The sequence below is a fragment of the Rhopilema esculentum genome, chromosome 11 (genome assembly GCF_057945365.1).
Source record: "Rhopilema esculentum isolate cy_ngs chromosome 11, ASM5794536v1, whole genome shotgun sequence".
Lineage (NCBI taxonomy): Eukaryota > Metazoa > Cnidaria > Scyphozoa > Rhizostomeae > Rhizostomatidae > Rhopilema > Rhopilema esculentum.
In genome coordinates this window covers 13092902-13109055 of record NC_142825.1, presented here as the reverse complement: position 1 = coordinate 13109055, position 16154 = coordinate 13092902, and the positions used below count along the sequence as shown (strand labels likewise).

At 34.1% G+C, this 16154-nt stretch overlaps 1 protein-coding gene across 1 annotated transcript in view; it reads left to right on the top strand.

The window, feature by feature from the left end:
* Positions 1-16154, top strand: part of LOC135693774 (conserved oligomeric Golgi complex subunit 7) — a 22905-nt gene extending 6751 nt beyond the window's left edge. The window contains exons 9-24 of the mRNA XM_065212344.2: positions 475-595; positions 993-1075; positions 1873-1980; positions 3485-3643; positions 4511-4562; positions 5288-5418; positions 7286-7360; positions 9095-9160; positions 10207-10363; positions 11064-11243; positions 12081-12211; positions 12633-12719; positions 13196-13310; positions 14413-14547; positions 15429-15519; positions 15920-16154. Coding sequence (XP_065068416.2) covers positions 475-595; positions 993-1075; positions 1873-1980; positions 3485-3643; positions 4511-4562; positions 5288-5418; positions 7286-7360; positions 9095-9160; positions 10207-10363; positions 11064-11243; positions 12081-12211; positions 12633-12719; positions 13196-13310; positions 14413-14547; positions 15429-15519; positions 15920-15995 — 1767 coding nt within the window. The 3' untranslated portion in view covers positions 15996-16154. The remainder of the gene's footprint in view (positions 1-474; positions 596-992; positions 1076-1872; positions 1981-3484; positions 3644-4510; positions 4563-5287; positions 5419-7285; positions 7361-9094; positions 9161-10206; positions 10364-11063; positions 11244-12080; positions 12212-12632; positions 12720-13195; positions 13311-14412; positions 14548-15428; positions 15520-15919) is intronic.

Here is a 16154-nt window from a genome sequence, read left to right as displayed (position 1 = left end):
TGAAACTGTATTGAACTTCATTAACTTTACTGCATTCTTATACTTGCCGATTTCTGTTTGGCAATCATTGTCCTGTTTCATCTTCTTTGCATTTTTTGTCAATTTTCTCCAGTACTTTATTTATCAATTGGGTTAAAACCTCAGCTTTTTAAGTCATCGCCGTGATTAGACGTAAAACATGTACAGTTATCAACTCCATACCTGTTTTTGTTGATCTTCTATATGCCTATCCAAATCTTCTGTTCCAAGGCTTAATAAAAGAGATATGATCTTCGTTCAGGACAAGTTCTGATTTCTGCGATAAATATATAGTCGTGTTCTTTCAAAACGTTTTGTATTTCATTGAATTTATGTGTCTATAAAACAGCATTTATCACTTTTCTTTATAACTAAAATAGTAATATATTTCCTTGAGATAGCATCTTTGTAAAACCTTGCTTCGCACAGATATGAAGGTTGCTATTTTTGTTTTAGAATGTACTCCAAGATGTTCCTGATTTTGCTGAAAGGAAACGTTTTCTTGAATCGTTGAAAAACAGACTAGAGGCACTTTTGAGCACAAAATTGGTCGCTTCATTTAACGGACATTCAATCGGTGAATATTCTTTTCACATCATAATTTTAAAGGGCAGTAGCATGCACAATTTTGCTTCCTTCTCTCCTGTTGCCCATTTTTGGAATGCCATTGTCTCTACAGAACTTTTGCGGGGAACCTGTATGGAACCTTAAATATCCTAGGCTAGGGTTGCAAAGCATTGATTTTTCCTAACATCTCCCAACTTCTCCCAACAATTTATTTTTGTCTACAATACCTCCCCCTGTATCGATACAAAACGAATGCCATTACTTAAAATTTGTACTCACATATTCAAAAATTTACACGCTTTTCGTAAATGCTTTTTTATACAGGATCTTTTGCATATATAACTTGTGATTCACAATCATTGTTCTCAATAGGCAGTAGTTAACAGATTGTTCTTTTATTTTTTTAGAAGAAGCTAGAAAGTTTGTTTATATTTTTACTGAAATCGGAAGATTAGAACAGATACAGACTTACTACAATAGCTGCCACAAGGTGACAACATTTTAAAGCCATTACAATGCATGGCTTTTAGGCATGGCATAGATGGCTTCTGGTTTTACTTTCATAGGAAATATTATATCTGAAAAAGAACTTCCTGTTGTCTTGGCTCTCTAAACAAGTTTTCAGCTTCTTTTTGCATTTTGTACCGTGCCAGTTTGGGTATGGTTTAGGTCGTGGGTTCTACTAGGGCAGCCATGGGGCCATTTCATTTTGGCTTGTCGTTTTGAAGCAGGTTTAGTATTGAACCGTGCTCATGGAAGCTGACGGAACGTTTGCATATGGTTATCGATGAAAAACGGGCAAATAGAAATTCCAGCCGCTTTATTGTTTTTCTATCTCTGAAAAGAAAGTGTTTACAGCTGAGTCACTTGAAGATTGAGCCGATCTACAAAGCAAAATATACGGTCGCAAAAAGAGTCTTTCGAGGGTCAATTATCTATGCATTCTGATTCTCAAGCTTTACGTAATCAACCTGCACTGATATATTCTTCTTACGGTGTTGAAGATTCCCCGGAATTCAGATGGAATTCCGGGGAGATTCCCCGCTTCTCATCATCTTTTCATATAGTCATCCATAGCTCAAATGCATATATTTCATCTTGTCATCTATCTGGTATTGACTGTATCTATTTAGTAATGGGGGATTCTAAGTTCAACCTCTGTGTTCTAAGCTTAATGCTATTATCAAGCGAATGCTATATAATACAGTGTACTTTTTCACAATATATTTTATACCTTGCGTGTTCACGTGTTTTCCATAGAATTATTTTTTAATTCAAATCTCAAAGGGAAATCTGCTCAATATTTTAAAAGAACTTCTGGAAGACCCAACCAACGATGTAACAATCTGGCTACCAAAATTTTTTGACATTTTACTGTCCTTTTGGCACAAGGAGGTGAGAACTATTTTGCCATGTTATTTTCTTCCAGCCTTTACATGGCAGAATTCTTCTTTTTGTTACGATACCAATGACCAGCATGAAACTTGAGAACTAATTTTTGTGCTGCACTTATAACTATATAACCCACCATTAAATGGTTAGGTAAAAAGGGAAAAATGCATGGTTAGGAAGTGACGCTTAGGTGTATAGAAAAGGAAAGTCATTAGTAGACAAATTACAACCTCAAATTTCACGGTTAATGCGACCATCAGGCAACTGGCAACTGTTAGGTAAGTCTTGGCCTTAAAGTGATACATGCCATGGTCTTGGTCTTAATAACCGCCACTTTTAAAATGTCAAAATATTTGTGAAAACTCTACTCTCCCTCTATAGAATGTTGACGAAAGCTTTTTACAACTTTATGTACCTGGTTTTTTATAAGCAGCTTGATGTTATTCCGGTTTCAAGAAGCGTCTTCTTTTTAAGGAGAGTCATAAGAGAATCGCTTACTTGGAGCCCTTAGCTATGCTATGTAAATGATATGTAAATTTAATTCAGAGTCACTGTAATGTATTTTTTCTGGATATCATCTTTCTTTTGTCTAAGTAAAATTAGTGAAGATTAATGTCTATCGGTCTTTTAATGTCTGGTTAGTGAAAATTAATGTCTATCTGTTAGGCAGAGCTGTACATGCTATTTGGTTTCTGGATCAGGATGGTTTTACGTTGCTACTCCGAGTTTCATGATTATCAGGCAACTGAGTTTCACAAAAAGGGTGCAACTCGAAACAGCAACGTAGATTTTTCCTGTTTTGTACACCAAATTGTGCGTACACTTCTGCCTTTACGGTACCGTGCACTTTATGACAGACCGGTGAAAAGTAATTTGATTTTCACTAAAACGTAAATTCACATGAATACATTTCTTATTGTTGAATTACTTCGCTTCACCTATTGCCATTTCCTTCAGGTGCTTTTAAGAACTGAGAAGTATTTAAATTGAGCAGTTCATAGCTTGAATTCAATAATAATGACATTTTTGCTGCAAAGTGCAAGAGAAAACAAAAGATGAGGTCTAAAATTACCTTTACGCTCATCAGTAGCACAATAAACCGACAATAATTGACCGTCCAATACTTGAATCAACAACTGTGGTTAATTGTTATGTATAATTTGATTAGGTTTTTTTCTAAAATTATTTCTGTCACAGTTGCCTGTATCTTGTTTGGATTCCAAGCTTATGATGAATATGCACGGTTATAAGTTATTCGTTCTTTTCCGTTTTGTGATCACCCGTCTTGTTCATGAGGTCTGCTCTGTATACAATTTTATCTAAATTAGGAGACCTCCTACAAAGCAATAGTTTAGTTCAAGGGAACAGAGGATTCAAGCAAGTATTTGTTCTAATGTTATCACAGCTATGTTTAATACTACAACACAGTCATACTACATAATATACTTATTGAATAAAATTTGTGTTTCGAAATATATTGATTTTATTATTATTATTATTTCTTTAGATTGTTTGGTGTGGTCAAGTTTTCCAGGACCCAGTTTCAGTTCTGTCGTCTCTGCTTGTGCAAATCTTAGCCAATGCAGAATCGTCTATATCGTCAGCAATTACAAAGTTTTCTCCAGATGAAGATGTTCCATTAAGTTTACTCATTCAAATAAAAATGGTATGTCTTTATATGCTGTTATTTCTTTTTAATAATTCTCGCACCTAGTAGTCATTGAAATTTTAATTTTTCCTAAGCTATGTAATTAGATAACGAAAAACCTTTCGTTATGGCTTGCAGTCCTTCTGAAAAATATGTTGCTGTTCTTGCTCGATTTTTTACCAGTTGACATAACAATATTTCATGAATAAGAAATGTAAATCTACTTAAGTTGCTAGTGTACGTTAAAAGGACCTATTGTCGGTTAAGTCAGAGGTTTTTGCCAGATTTTAAAACGTTTACGTAAGTATCTATTGATTGGCTGAGATATAAATGCTAGTACTGTAAAAGCACAACTCAGCCATGAACATGAGATCTTAATTAGCTTGAGCAGAAATTGCCAGAGGAGCTACTCATACAAAGCTAAGCAAATCAAAATCTGACATTATGGCGCTTTGGAAGTTGATTTAAAATAAGAAGAAAAATTGTGGAAGTCCAATCATAAAGCATTGCTTGACAGTTATTGTTTGAGAAGCATTGCAAAAGCAGTTATGTCGTGCTAGAAGGTTACTAAGGTAGGGGACTACAGGCATCACTGAGATGACAACTGCTACAATCAAATAATAGCGCTAGAAAACCTCCGGGGGTGGGAGGGGGTTTGTTGGTTCGTGTATCCATTACATACGAGTGAAATTCGTCCTTAGTCGCATTTGCCCAAGTCACAGACCCATTGCTTGTCCAGGCGGATTATAACAGTAGACAGTTATTTGTAGCGCCCAAAGTATAAAAAAGCTTATTGTAGTAATCACTGGCTGGTACGAAGTCTCTTCTAATGTTCAATGTTCCGTTTAATTGTTCGTTGAATGTCTAATTCTTCTGGATCTACAGATATGCGAAAGACTGATAAAAGGGTTGGAAGCATCCATGAAGCCAGAACAAGGTAACTTAAAGCAGTTGATACAGGCAATACTACCTACCTTACGTTATTTTTTTTGCTGACTCAGAATTTTCACGTCCACACTGGGTATATTCAAATGTATTATCACTGGAAAATGTTTTTCAACTCATATCAATTTTCACAGCCCTTCTTTAAATATTGTCAACAAAGATGTGCCATCAAGCAAGCTAGCCAGTGTTACGTCATCGCACTAAATATATTCTGATTAGGACGCTTCTACGATATTGTATTTGTAGCATGCTTAAAGATTTCTACTCAGCAGAGCGAATCGAAAAACTTTATCAGGCAATGGCTATGTAAACCCTAAAATTTCCTTGAAAAGGAAACATAGACAGGTTCAAAATAATGGCTTTTTTTAATGCCCAAGTAGGCCTTTTTTTGTGACAAAAGGATTTTGAAGGCAAAAAATAGATCAAATTTGAATGCATTTTTGAATGCTTTTTGTCACTGAAACTGATGAAATCAGAACCCAACTGCTTCATGTATAAATTGTTATAGATATATTTTTATTTACTGTGGATAATATATTGTTACCTGCAAAATCTTTATCAAAACTTGATCTTATATGACTTCTCATTTCTTTGTTTATCTACTTGTATGGTAGTCTGTTTTTTGCCCCAATATCCATATTAGCAGTGACGATTTGATAGCTTTTTGTTATTTCTTTTTTATGAGTTTCTTAATTGATGTTGTGAATATTCTTCTAGGATTGAATCCATCTAGTCAAGCAGTCTTTGAATTAATGACGAAGATCCAAGAACCTTATTCAAAGAATCTTATTCGATATTCAGAAATACAGCAATCAGAGCTTATGAATGGAATCGAAAAGATGAATCTTGTAAGAAACATTTCACATCCTTCATATTTCAATCATCGTTTATCAGTCACTCCCGGTACTTGAAACCCTAAAGTCAAATGCCTTAACCTTAGCATACCTTTGCATGAACCTGTGCTAGTTTGTTTAGATAATGATCTATTTTAAAACAGCTTCAAAACCCATCGGATAGCATTTGCTCAAAAATCTTTAGATAGCTGTAAAAACTATAATGGCAACTTAATGCGGACAATTGGCAAAGCTCGGTTGTCGGTCCTACTTCTATGTACATGTCGGCTGTCTTAGAATCTATATACAAAAAAATTAAAAAAAAACAGTATTGTTATGTTTATAAAGTAGCACGTTGCGCATTTGCGAAGTTATGACCCCAGCAATCAAGGCGAGTAATCTTTTATGACCGTCACTAGATAAAAGGCTAGATGTTTACATGGTATCATTATCTCATCTCGATGCCTGAGAGACATAACCTTATTACCTCAGTTGGCCTAGCTGCTAACGATAGCTGATATCTGGCCTATGATCTAGTGGCGAATATGGCATTTGCCAACATCACTTTCAGCAGCCGCCTAACCCCTCTTTTTCTAGTTTTTTTCGTTTTTTCTTTGTCTTGATTTAGCGTGTATATGTATCTTACCTTTTCTTATATTGTCAATTTATCGTTGTTATTTCTTAGGACATTGTAAGTGGCACTTGTAGTGAGGACTCGGTGATCCTGCGCCTTTCTTCGCTACAAATGCCATAGTATCATGCATTAACCTTGTTGTTTTTAAACTTTTGATTGAAATAAAAAACATCAATTTCGAGCTGGGGTGGAGGTTTAGTAGCCTAGTATTGCGAATGATGTCTAAGTTAATTGAAAAAATCGAATCATGTACACTGCGTACGAGTTTATTGAGTTCTATAAATCAGTTTTACCCTTCTGATTTCTAAACTGGGTGCCTCCATTTGCTTTTCTGTCGCTCTGCTTGGTAAATACCCTCTAATAAGTGCCCGTCTTATTTTTATAGAATTGGAAAATAAACACCTCTTTTTTAGTGCCCAGGTCAATTATTGATACCTAAGCTTATGTTTCTCTAGTGATAAAGTAATAATATAGAATTTGGCTGATAGAAAATAGCTTTCTTTTCATAAAAAGCGGGAAACAGCAGAGTTTAAAATGTATAATGAAAAGATACATTAAGTTAGTCACATCGATATAGACTGATAAGTTGGTGATCATATGGCCGACTAGAGGCTACACATTTCGCCCTTTTGCGTTTTACGATATCTCATGTTTGCAATAAGTTTGGAAAAATTGTGTTTGATATGATGATTATTAATTTTGTTCCTTTTCGGGCATTTTTCGAAATTTAAAATTAGCGTGACCTTCTTAAAAACCTCTCTCTAATAAGCTCCTTTTCCATTAAGCACCCCTCTCTAATAAGGGCCCCTTAAAATGCACTCCCTTCAATAAGCGCTCTTTCCAATGAGCGCCAACCCAATTTTCAACATTTTCATAAGCTCCCTCATCGCGTACTAGAGAGACTACTGTATTTAACGATTTACTGTTGTTAGAAAACACCAGTTTCTGCTCGGTTTCAATTCGGCTTTCTGCTCAATTGTGTAATTATGTCTGTGTTCATTTTCACAATAGCTAAAGCGTTCTCTCGATAATGCGTCACTCAGTAACTATACTTTTCCTATAAAGCCGAAACTAAGCCTATCTAAGCATAAATAACGACTTTCTTCTTCCATTTTATTTGGTTCGAATTTTCTGTTTGTTTTCCCCAGTTTCAGTAAATGGTAGCAGAAATGTCCTGGCTCATATCTAAAGAATCTTATAAATCATATTTTTTCGCTGCCTATGTAATTTTTGTTTCCTTTGCTTCAGGGCCTTTCTGATTTCTCAGAAACAGTAGCAAATATGTTGGAATCTGTTGGGCAAGCCATCATGTTAGCTGAGGAAGTATGTTGTTTTAGAGAACGTTATAATGAAATAGTAGATTTTCTTTTGATTTTATGAAAATTTAGCTGAATATCCATTTTATTCATTTATATCCATTTATATCCATTTAGCTGAATATTTAAATCCATTTGCCAATTATAAGTTTGACATTAATTAAGAAAATAGTGGTACCTCATCCCTTTGGAAAGCCTAATGCTTCTTTACCCAAGCCTCTTTTTAGCAATATCGATTTTGCTGCCTCGTTTGGTCGCACACGTTTGTAAAGTGACTCAGTAATCTATTACTCGGGGAAAAACTGTAATGAAATCCAAAATAAGATGAATGAGGATTTGGCTCTAGTGAAAGAATGGCTAAACGAACATCGACTGACGTTAAACATCATTAAATCAAAGTTTGTTGTGGTTGGAGGAAAGCAGCAGTTAAAGCATTTCAAAGATATGACATTGAAAATCAAAAAGGACGAACTAAGTCGAGAAACAAGTTATAAATATCTTGGTATATTGATAAATGAAAATATGACATGGGGGGATCACATTGCTTCATTGCAGCAAAAAGTAGAAAAAAGAATAGGTTTGTTAAAAAGAATTAGTCATCTAATCCCAAGGGCACAACGTTTAACTTTGGTAAATACTATGATAATACCATTGTTTGATTATGGAGATACTGTTTGGGGGGATAGAAATAACCAATGTTCGATGAAGACTCTGCAAGTTCTTCATAACAAATGCGCCAAACTGGTATTGAGCATGAAACCAAATTACTCAAGCACGAAGGCCTTAAATTTACTGCACTGGAAATCTCTAGATATCAGACGAAAGTTCCATCGATGTGCCACCATTTACAAGTCGAAAAAAACGATATAAGTTACACTTTCAGCAATAAAACAGGACATGATTTGCATAACATCCAGACAAGGAACAAAGAGCAATACCATCTATCTAAAGTAAGGAAAAATTGGGGGAAGCAAGTGTCATCCTTTCTGTTTGTTGATGACTGGAATAAACTGGACACAAACATTAAGTTGGCAGGAACTTTTAATATTTTTAAACAAAGGTTTTGGACAATGTGAACTGACTTTATCCACTATGATGAACTTTTTTAATTTTGTAATGTTTTAGTAAATCGATATAATTAGTTAAATAGAGGACCCTCATGAAAAGAACTCTCGAGTGACTGAGGCCATCCTCTGTAAATATTTGTCTTATTATTATTATTATTATTATTATTATTATTATTATTATTATTATTATTATTAAAGGTGTTACAACATTATCTATAAAAGCTGTATGAGTAAGAACTGGCCATTTATATTTTAAAAATGAAATGGGTTAGTTGTATTAAAGAAATGGGATGTTTATAATGTTTGTTAAAAGTAGTATAACAAAAATGCAAGAGAAATGGCTCATGTTGTTTGACTTAAAAAAGAAAAGCAAAGCCTTAAACATTCAGCAAAGAAAGATTTCAAATATTTGGACAAGACTATCTTAAAAGCCATTTGAAGCTAGTTTTTGGGGGTTAGGACCAAAGGCCGATAATATGCTGCGTTTTCAGTTTATACAAGAATAAGAATTGTTTCTTATCCTATTTTTGATTTATTTTCTACTGAATTTATTTTTTGCAATTAATGTCTCAAGATTCTCTAAAGAGAGCAATAGGGAAATTCGCTACTGTTGTGAAAATGACCTTTGATTGGGGTCTTTAATTGAGTCTAACTTGCCGATTTTTTATCTCAAGGCAAAATCCTGTTGCTGGAAGTTTACCGATGGATTTGGTGTCCTAGGATTGATAGAAGCTTTAGAGGTATCTAAGTATGACTCTATTTAAAGCTCATCAATTTGAGTTTATGCTGTTTGTTCCACTGTATCTAAACAAACATCGATATAATTTCCAATTTCTCACATATAACTCACTAATTTTTCAAAATTTTACCGCAGACAAGCTTATTTGCAATTGAATTTTGTTCAATTCTAATTTTAAATCATTAAGTGCTTACTAGAAATGACTTTTTCAATGATTAACAGAAAAGGGTATTGCAAGATTGACGAATAGGAACATGGCAAACCTTGAAATGTTTCTTCTAGCTTGTCACTGCCAAATTACTTTAGTGCCTGTGTAGTTCTATTTAAGAAAAGAGCATGCTCAAATTTACAAATTTTTCTCGATATATCTGGTCATCAGCTTTCTTTTGTGAAGAAGTAACATTTTAATATTACTGTTTGCTAATAAATATTCAGTTACTGATTTAACTAATTATTAAGACTTTATACTGCATGGATGAAATATTTTTTATCACACTACAGTAATGAAAAGAACCTACATTTTTTGTGTCATTGACTGATTTAATTACTTTCTCCTTTAAAGATATAAATAAAATACAAGCTTTTTTTGCATTTTTTTGAAATAATAACTTAGGGGAAATGGTTAAAGCAAAAACGGAAAATTTGAATTTAAATTTTATTGATTAGACACACAAATCTGAAAGCTCACATTGTACCAAAAGGCAGTTTAATAAAAAAATTAAACTGAATTTTTATTATTTTTTACCTTATTTTTCTCACACTTTTGAGGGCTTTTATGATCGTCTTTTCGAATCTCTAGGTAGGTTTGAGTAAGTTAAAGAAAGATGGAATTGAAGGGAATCGAGAAGTGAAAATTAGAGCAGATTTAGATTATTTTCTTTAGCTTGTCACTACAATTTAAAAAGCTTTTTTGAACCTATTTTTTGAAATTATGGAGTAGTATTCTATAAATAGCCAAAAATTTCAAGTTCCCAAATCTTTTCAGTTTAAGCCTCCAGTATTTATTCTACAAGTACTTGTCTGCAATCGTTTTTTTCCACAATCTAGAACTTCTTTTCGGCATACCTTGGTAAACTGGATGGCCTTATCAGCAGTCTTAAGAAAACGAGTGGCACGATCGGAGTAACAATAGATGATAAAAGTTTCGAAGATGAAGACCAGTGGAGTATCTTTCAAAATTCGTTCAGAGTCATTGAAATGTGTGGTAATTTACCTTATTTAATTTACCTTTGCTTGATACCATCTTTCTTGTGTTCAATTGATGAAAATTACTGTTTCTCGGTCTGTTATAAAGTGCTTGATGTCGTATAGGCAGAGCTTTACACGCTATTTGGTGTATAGGACATCATCTTTGGTGTATAGAACAGGACTGTTCTATGTTGCTACTCCGACTTTCACTATTAATGCGATTATAAAGCAAATTTTAAAACTACTCTCTTTATGGTTCTTATTGTATTTAGTTATTATATCCATTAAGGGGCGGGAATTCACGACGATAGCACTAAGCGTGATACTCGGAGTAGCAGCTTAGAACCGTCCTTTCCTTCAAATCAGAAGTTTCTAAGTAAAATTAAGAGAAATTTTAATCTACTTTGCGGCTTCATTCTTTGCTCTTATAGCAAAAATCTTTAATGATTACCAGAGATCTGTGGATAAATACTGCTCATTTGTTATTATGATTATTCAGTTATGTTATCTTATAGCAAGGATAAATTTTCAATGATACTTTTTGTTTTGTTTTTATTTTCAATCGAATTTCTTAAACATCTACTACTCTCAGCCTTTTCTTGAAGTTATTTTGAAATTTAATGCATTATTCCCATGACTAATATCGCAAGTATTTTTCACGTGCAATTGACAGCAATCTCTATCTTGACTTCTTTTCTATTTGTTTTCATTTAAAGGCAATTTATTGATAAAAGTCGAAGAATTTAGGCAGTCGCTGTTACGGGAAGTCAAAGAAAAGTTAAAGCAAAACTTTGATGAAGAAAGTGGAAAATTAATGAACATTTTTCATTATGTAAAACGCTCCACACCCTCTCAATTCGAGGATTTGAAAGAGTTTTATGAAAGAGTCAATACATGTGAGTTCTCTCTCCAGTTTTTCTCTCCTTTTTTTCTTCATTTAATTCAAATGCTTTTAGATACCTTGGTAACTGGGCCGGGTTCCGCCAGTTTCATATCCTGTTAAATCTAAGAAGTTATGATCATTGTCATTACGAGAATATCGGCGTTAACTTTTTCTTTATTTTTTTGAATGTAATTTTGCCAGGTCTTTCGCCCCGATTTTTTCAGGGCTCTCTTAAATGATCTGATGCGATCTTTTTATGTCAGCAGCTGCTAGTTCCTCGAGGAAGTATTTTAGGCCCATTTTTTCCGCAACATGTTATATCGCTACTTTTCTTATCATTTTTTATGAAATTTTCTAGTGTACAGGCTAGTTACTTTGAATTTTATCCAACGGTCTGGTTCTGTTAAAATTTTACGACATATATTACTGGTCCAATTTTCCCAACAATACTTTACTTCACCAACATATTCATCAATTTACTAAATTGCCGATAGCGTTTTCTCATTGGGTTGCTGGTAAAGTTGGTACTAGGATATTATCCCTAAATATTATCCCTAAATATTGTCAGAGATAAATTTCATATATCAGTTTAAATGGCAGGCTTGAGGTTGCTATGTATGATGAGACTAAAATTAAAGTTTATTATAAGTTATGATCACTGAAAAGGCTTTCATGAAATATTCATTTTCTGTATCACTGGTAAGATTGCACAATGTCTTGTTCATTTTTTTATGAAAATCTAGAAGCACATCTACTTAGATATTGCAATGCCAAACACTTTGTCTCCTTTTTGATACATCTTACAGAAATATCGAAATTCAGATTTTAAACTTTTCTTAAACTCTTGCAGATGAATTAAATGCAATTCTTGCGCAAACTCAAGAGCAGGTTATGAGGCTCAACGAACACGCACACAAATTGGCGTTTGATGTTGTATTCGCCAACCTGAAACGAAAACTCGACGAAATTCCTAAGCTTAAGGTAATAAGATATAAATGTGTGAATCATTTCCGCTTTTGAAATCCTGCCTTTATTAAAACAAATTTGGTATATTTTAGTCTATAGGGTTTGGTAAAAGCACACATCCTTTGCTTCTGCCATCTCATCTCTGATTTGTTTCAAAGGTGAGTCTCGATGATTTTCGGAACGAAATCCACCTCAGTAAATTATGGACCTGTTATTATCCCCTTTTTTGAATGGACCAACTATTTGGGTACATGGAAACATTCTCTAAAAAATCCAATGTGCTACTGTATGTTTTTGATTTAAGCTCTTATGAAAATATGTGTACTTGTACTTTCACCGAGTTGAGTAAAAATGAACTGAAAAATGAAGGTAACTTTTTAATACATTGATCTAAGATATCTTTGAAAATAAGATATTTGGTACTTTTTTCAAATAGATCTGGTCAACAAACCTTGAAGAGGGGGAAGTTCTCACTGAAGATTTGCCAACTTTCAGTTTATCACCTCAAAGTTGCATTACCGATGTAAGTCTTGTTTGTTCTTTCTGATTTGCCTTTAAATGTTTTATTTGAATAAAACTGCTGTCTTTACAGATGACTCGCGGAGGTGCGAAGAGCAATTTCTCTTGAGAAATATTCTATAGCACCTTTAAATCATCCTACGATTTTTAAGATGCTGATTCTTTATAGCAAAACTAACCAGACCGGCTTTATTCGCCTATTAGCTAGTAGTGATAAGGGATTTTTATTACTGCAAAATATTGGTTCTTATTGCTTCAGTTTTTTCTATTCAAGCTTTATATTTTCCAAATTTGCTTTTCTCAAACTTTTCATATTTGGTTTATAGGTTTAATTTTAACTGTGTACTTTGCAGTGATAGTTGACTTCAGTGGAGTTTTTAAATTCTTGCTCATCAAATCCATCACTTGCCTTCCCCATTGTTTAGTATTTCTAGGTATTTTGAAATTAGGTGACTTCTATCCAACTTTTTTGTTATGTAGGTTGGTGACTATCTATTGACGCTCCCGCAACAACTTGAGCCATTTTTTACGCAAGATAATACATTCTTGTCAACAGCATTAAAAGCAGGACAGATACCATACACTGATCAACAAGGTATAAATGTATCGTCTCCTCAGAAGCTCGTGTTGTTTTGAAGACATTTAAAGCGTTATGTCTGGCTAGACCTAGAAAAAGTCGAATTAATAACCCTAATATTGTCTGTTATCTTTAAAGACAGGAATCATAAATGATTTCGACACCTCAGCCCCCCCCCCCTACCTAAGTCTTTTGCGATTGCCCCTTCATAATTTCATCCGGTGTTATTTAGCTAAAACGTAATACGAGACTTTGGCCACTTCCACCTCTAATTTTGCTGGTTTTTTATACTTTTAATCTTGAAATACGTTATTCTTACGTAAATTACGTGAATGTTTTGTTTTGGGTACGATGCATCGTGTGCAATCCCCTCCTTCTTGACAAATCTTTTAGAAATCGTTCCACGTGCCTGTTTACTATGAGACTGACAGTGAATTTTTTCGCCTTTGAAACGTAGGATTATCTAGATCTCACGTCTGTGCGTTCAATTGGACTTTTATAGAGTTTAATCTCATTTCCAGCTCTGCCTTTGGCATGTTGTTGGCTAAGCGGATGACTGTTGTTGGCTATTTTATTGATTAGAACACTATGTTTGGGGCTAGCAAACAATAACTGAAATTACTGTAATCAAAACTTCCAAAGTCGATTACAAACTTTTAAATTGCCTTTCGCCGAAATGCCTCGTCGAAAGTTCGATAAAATGGCTTTGATAAATTTATCGAGCGTGTTGAAGGATTTCATGACATTGGCAGATATTGAAGCTGATCCGTTGCAACTGTTTTGCTACAACGAGAAAGAAACCGCTGTTATCTATATATTCTACATAATGACCACCACATAGGCTATTGGGGAGGGTGATGGGGATGAAAGAAGTATAAGTGGAACTGCGGATAAAAAGGAAAAGTGGAGGAGCTGCGAGGGAGAAGGAGGAAGATCTTTTCTAACCCTCTATCCCCCTTAACAATAGCCTCTGTGGAGGAGAAGGTATGCTACGCCAGAATTTAGATTGCAACTTCTGTCAAGCATTGAAGCTGTTTGATTTTTAAATGTTGGGCTTGCTTCTCCTCAGTAGTCCAACTCCAAATAGTAAGTAATTGACAACGCCTTTTCTTTGACGTAGATTCGGGTGAAGAAGATGATCATTTTTGGTTGATTGGATTTGCTCGGGGGACAATGGATCATTTCATTGATAACGTCTTGAAAATTGTTGAGCTCAAGTCGAAGAATGCAACACGACAGCTTATTGCTGACATTGGTGGGTGAAATTTTCTCATTTGCATCTTTGATTCGTAGCTTCTCATCTATACAGCATATTTGGACATTTTATACATAAACATAAAAAAATAAGCACAAATGTTTAGCTTTGCTCTTTTTTGTTTTCCTTTGCCCAAATTTTCAGTTCTCTTAAATTGAATTTAGACTTAATTCTGCTTTTGTTTTTTATGATTGAACTAGAGTTAATCAAAAGAGCACCCAATTGCTTGAATTCAAATATACATTTCCAATAATGGAATTTGTGCCGCCTAACGGGTATTAAGCAGTATCAAGCTCTTTTATTCAATTTAATGCTCAACTTAAGCTGTAAAAGAGTTACTCTCCTAGAGGTCTGGGCACTAGTTTTGTAGGTTTTCGGTTTTGATTTGAGTGTGCCATTAATTAATTAATTTTTTCAGGTCAGTAATGTGAAAAGGGTTGCGTAATAAGCAATTTAATATGCTGTTTCCAGTAAAACCAACCAAGTTAGGTCGGAAACTGTCAAACTATAATGGCTACCCTTTGAAAAATTCCAAGCTTGATACCCGAAAGCAATTCCTTTGCACTGATGCCTCACATCCAATTTTCACACATATTTATCTTTCTTCATAGAAAAGCTTAAAACAGAACGTTGCCTAATCTAATTTTTGCAAATTTACATATCATTAGATTCAGTTGAAATAATTGACACATGTGTAGTTTAACTGAATTTTAGAGTTTTTTTTAGTAAAGTGCTCATTTAATTGAATATCTTGATCCGTATTAACGAATGATTGACTGTGATTTATCGCTTATATTGATCGGCGTCTTGATAATGATTATTGTCACTGATTTTGTAGTGATTCTCTTATTCACGTTGACTGATTCAATGATTCTCTCTAGACTACCTTTGCAACATCTTTGAGGCGGTTGAAGTCCACCCTAGCAGCGAATTAAAGGCGATCAAAGAATTATTAGCAGCTGATCAAGAAAGGTAATGTTTAGATTGTGAATCCTTGAAGTTTACCCTTCGCAGATTAAGGAATTAAAACTTGTCTTGTTTTATTAAACTATCAGAATTGCAAGTTTGAATCATACTTGGGTGGTTTTTCTTGAAATTTCAATTTGTAGAAGTAATTAACCCAGAAGAACAATTTAGATTGGAACAAGAAGGTACAAATATCTGCTGGAACATTTCTCGCTGATTTTGGGGATTGCGTTTGATGTTGTACTAGTTTAGAAAACCTGAATGAACTTAAACTTTGGCACCTACATACTCCCTTCCCCTCTCCGTAAAAAGCTATGCTTTGAGACGTTTAAAATCAAGGGAACTCAGACCAGAAGTTTAAGGTACATTTTATTAACTTTTTAAATCTATTATTTTGTTCTTCCAGTTTCCATTCAGTGGCTGCTGAAATATCCGCGGATGCGAACATTGTGAGTGAAATTGCAAAAATGAGGAACATTTGAATTGCAAAAATAGATATTATTAAATTTGATGACCAGGCACTTCGAGGTAAATGAACCTTAGCTAGTCTAAACTCAGATTTTATTTATCAATAATTTTAATAATAATTCACTCTAGTGTAGGTAATAGGTATGTCATTATTGTTATGTCTTTGTCAATTA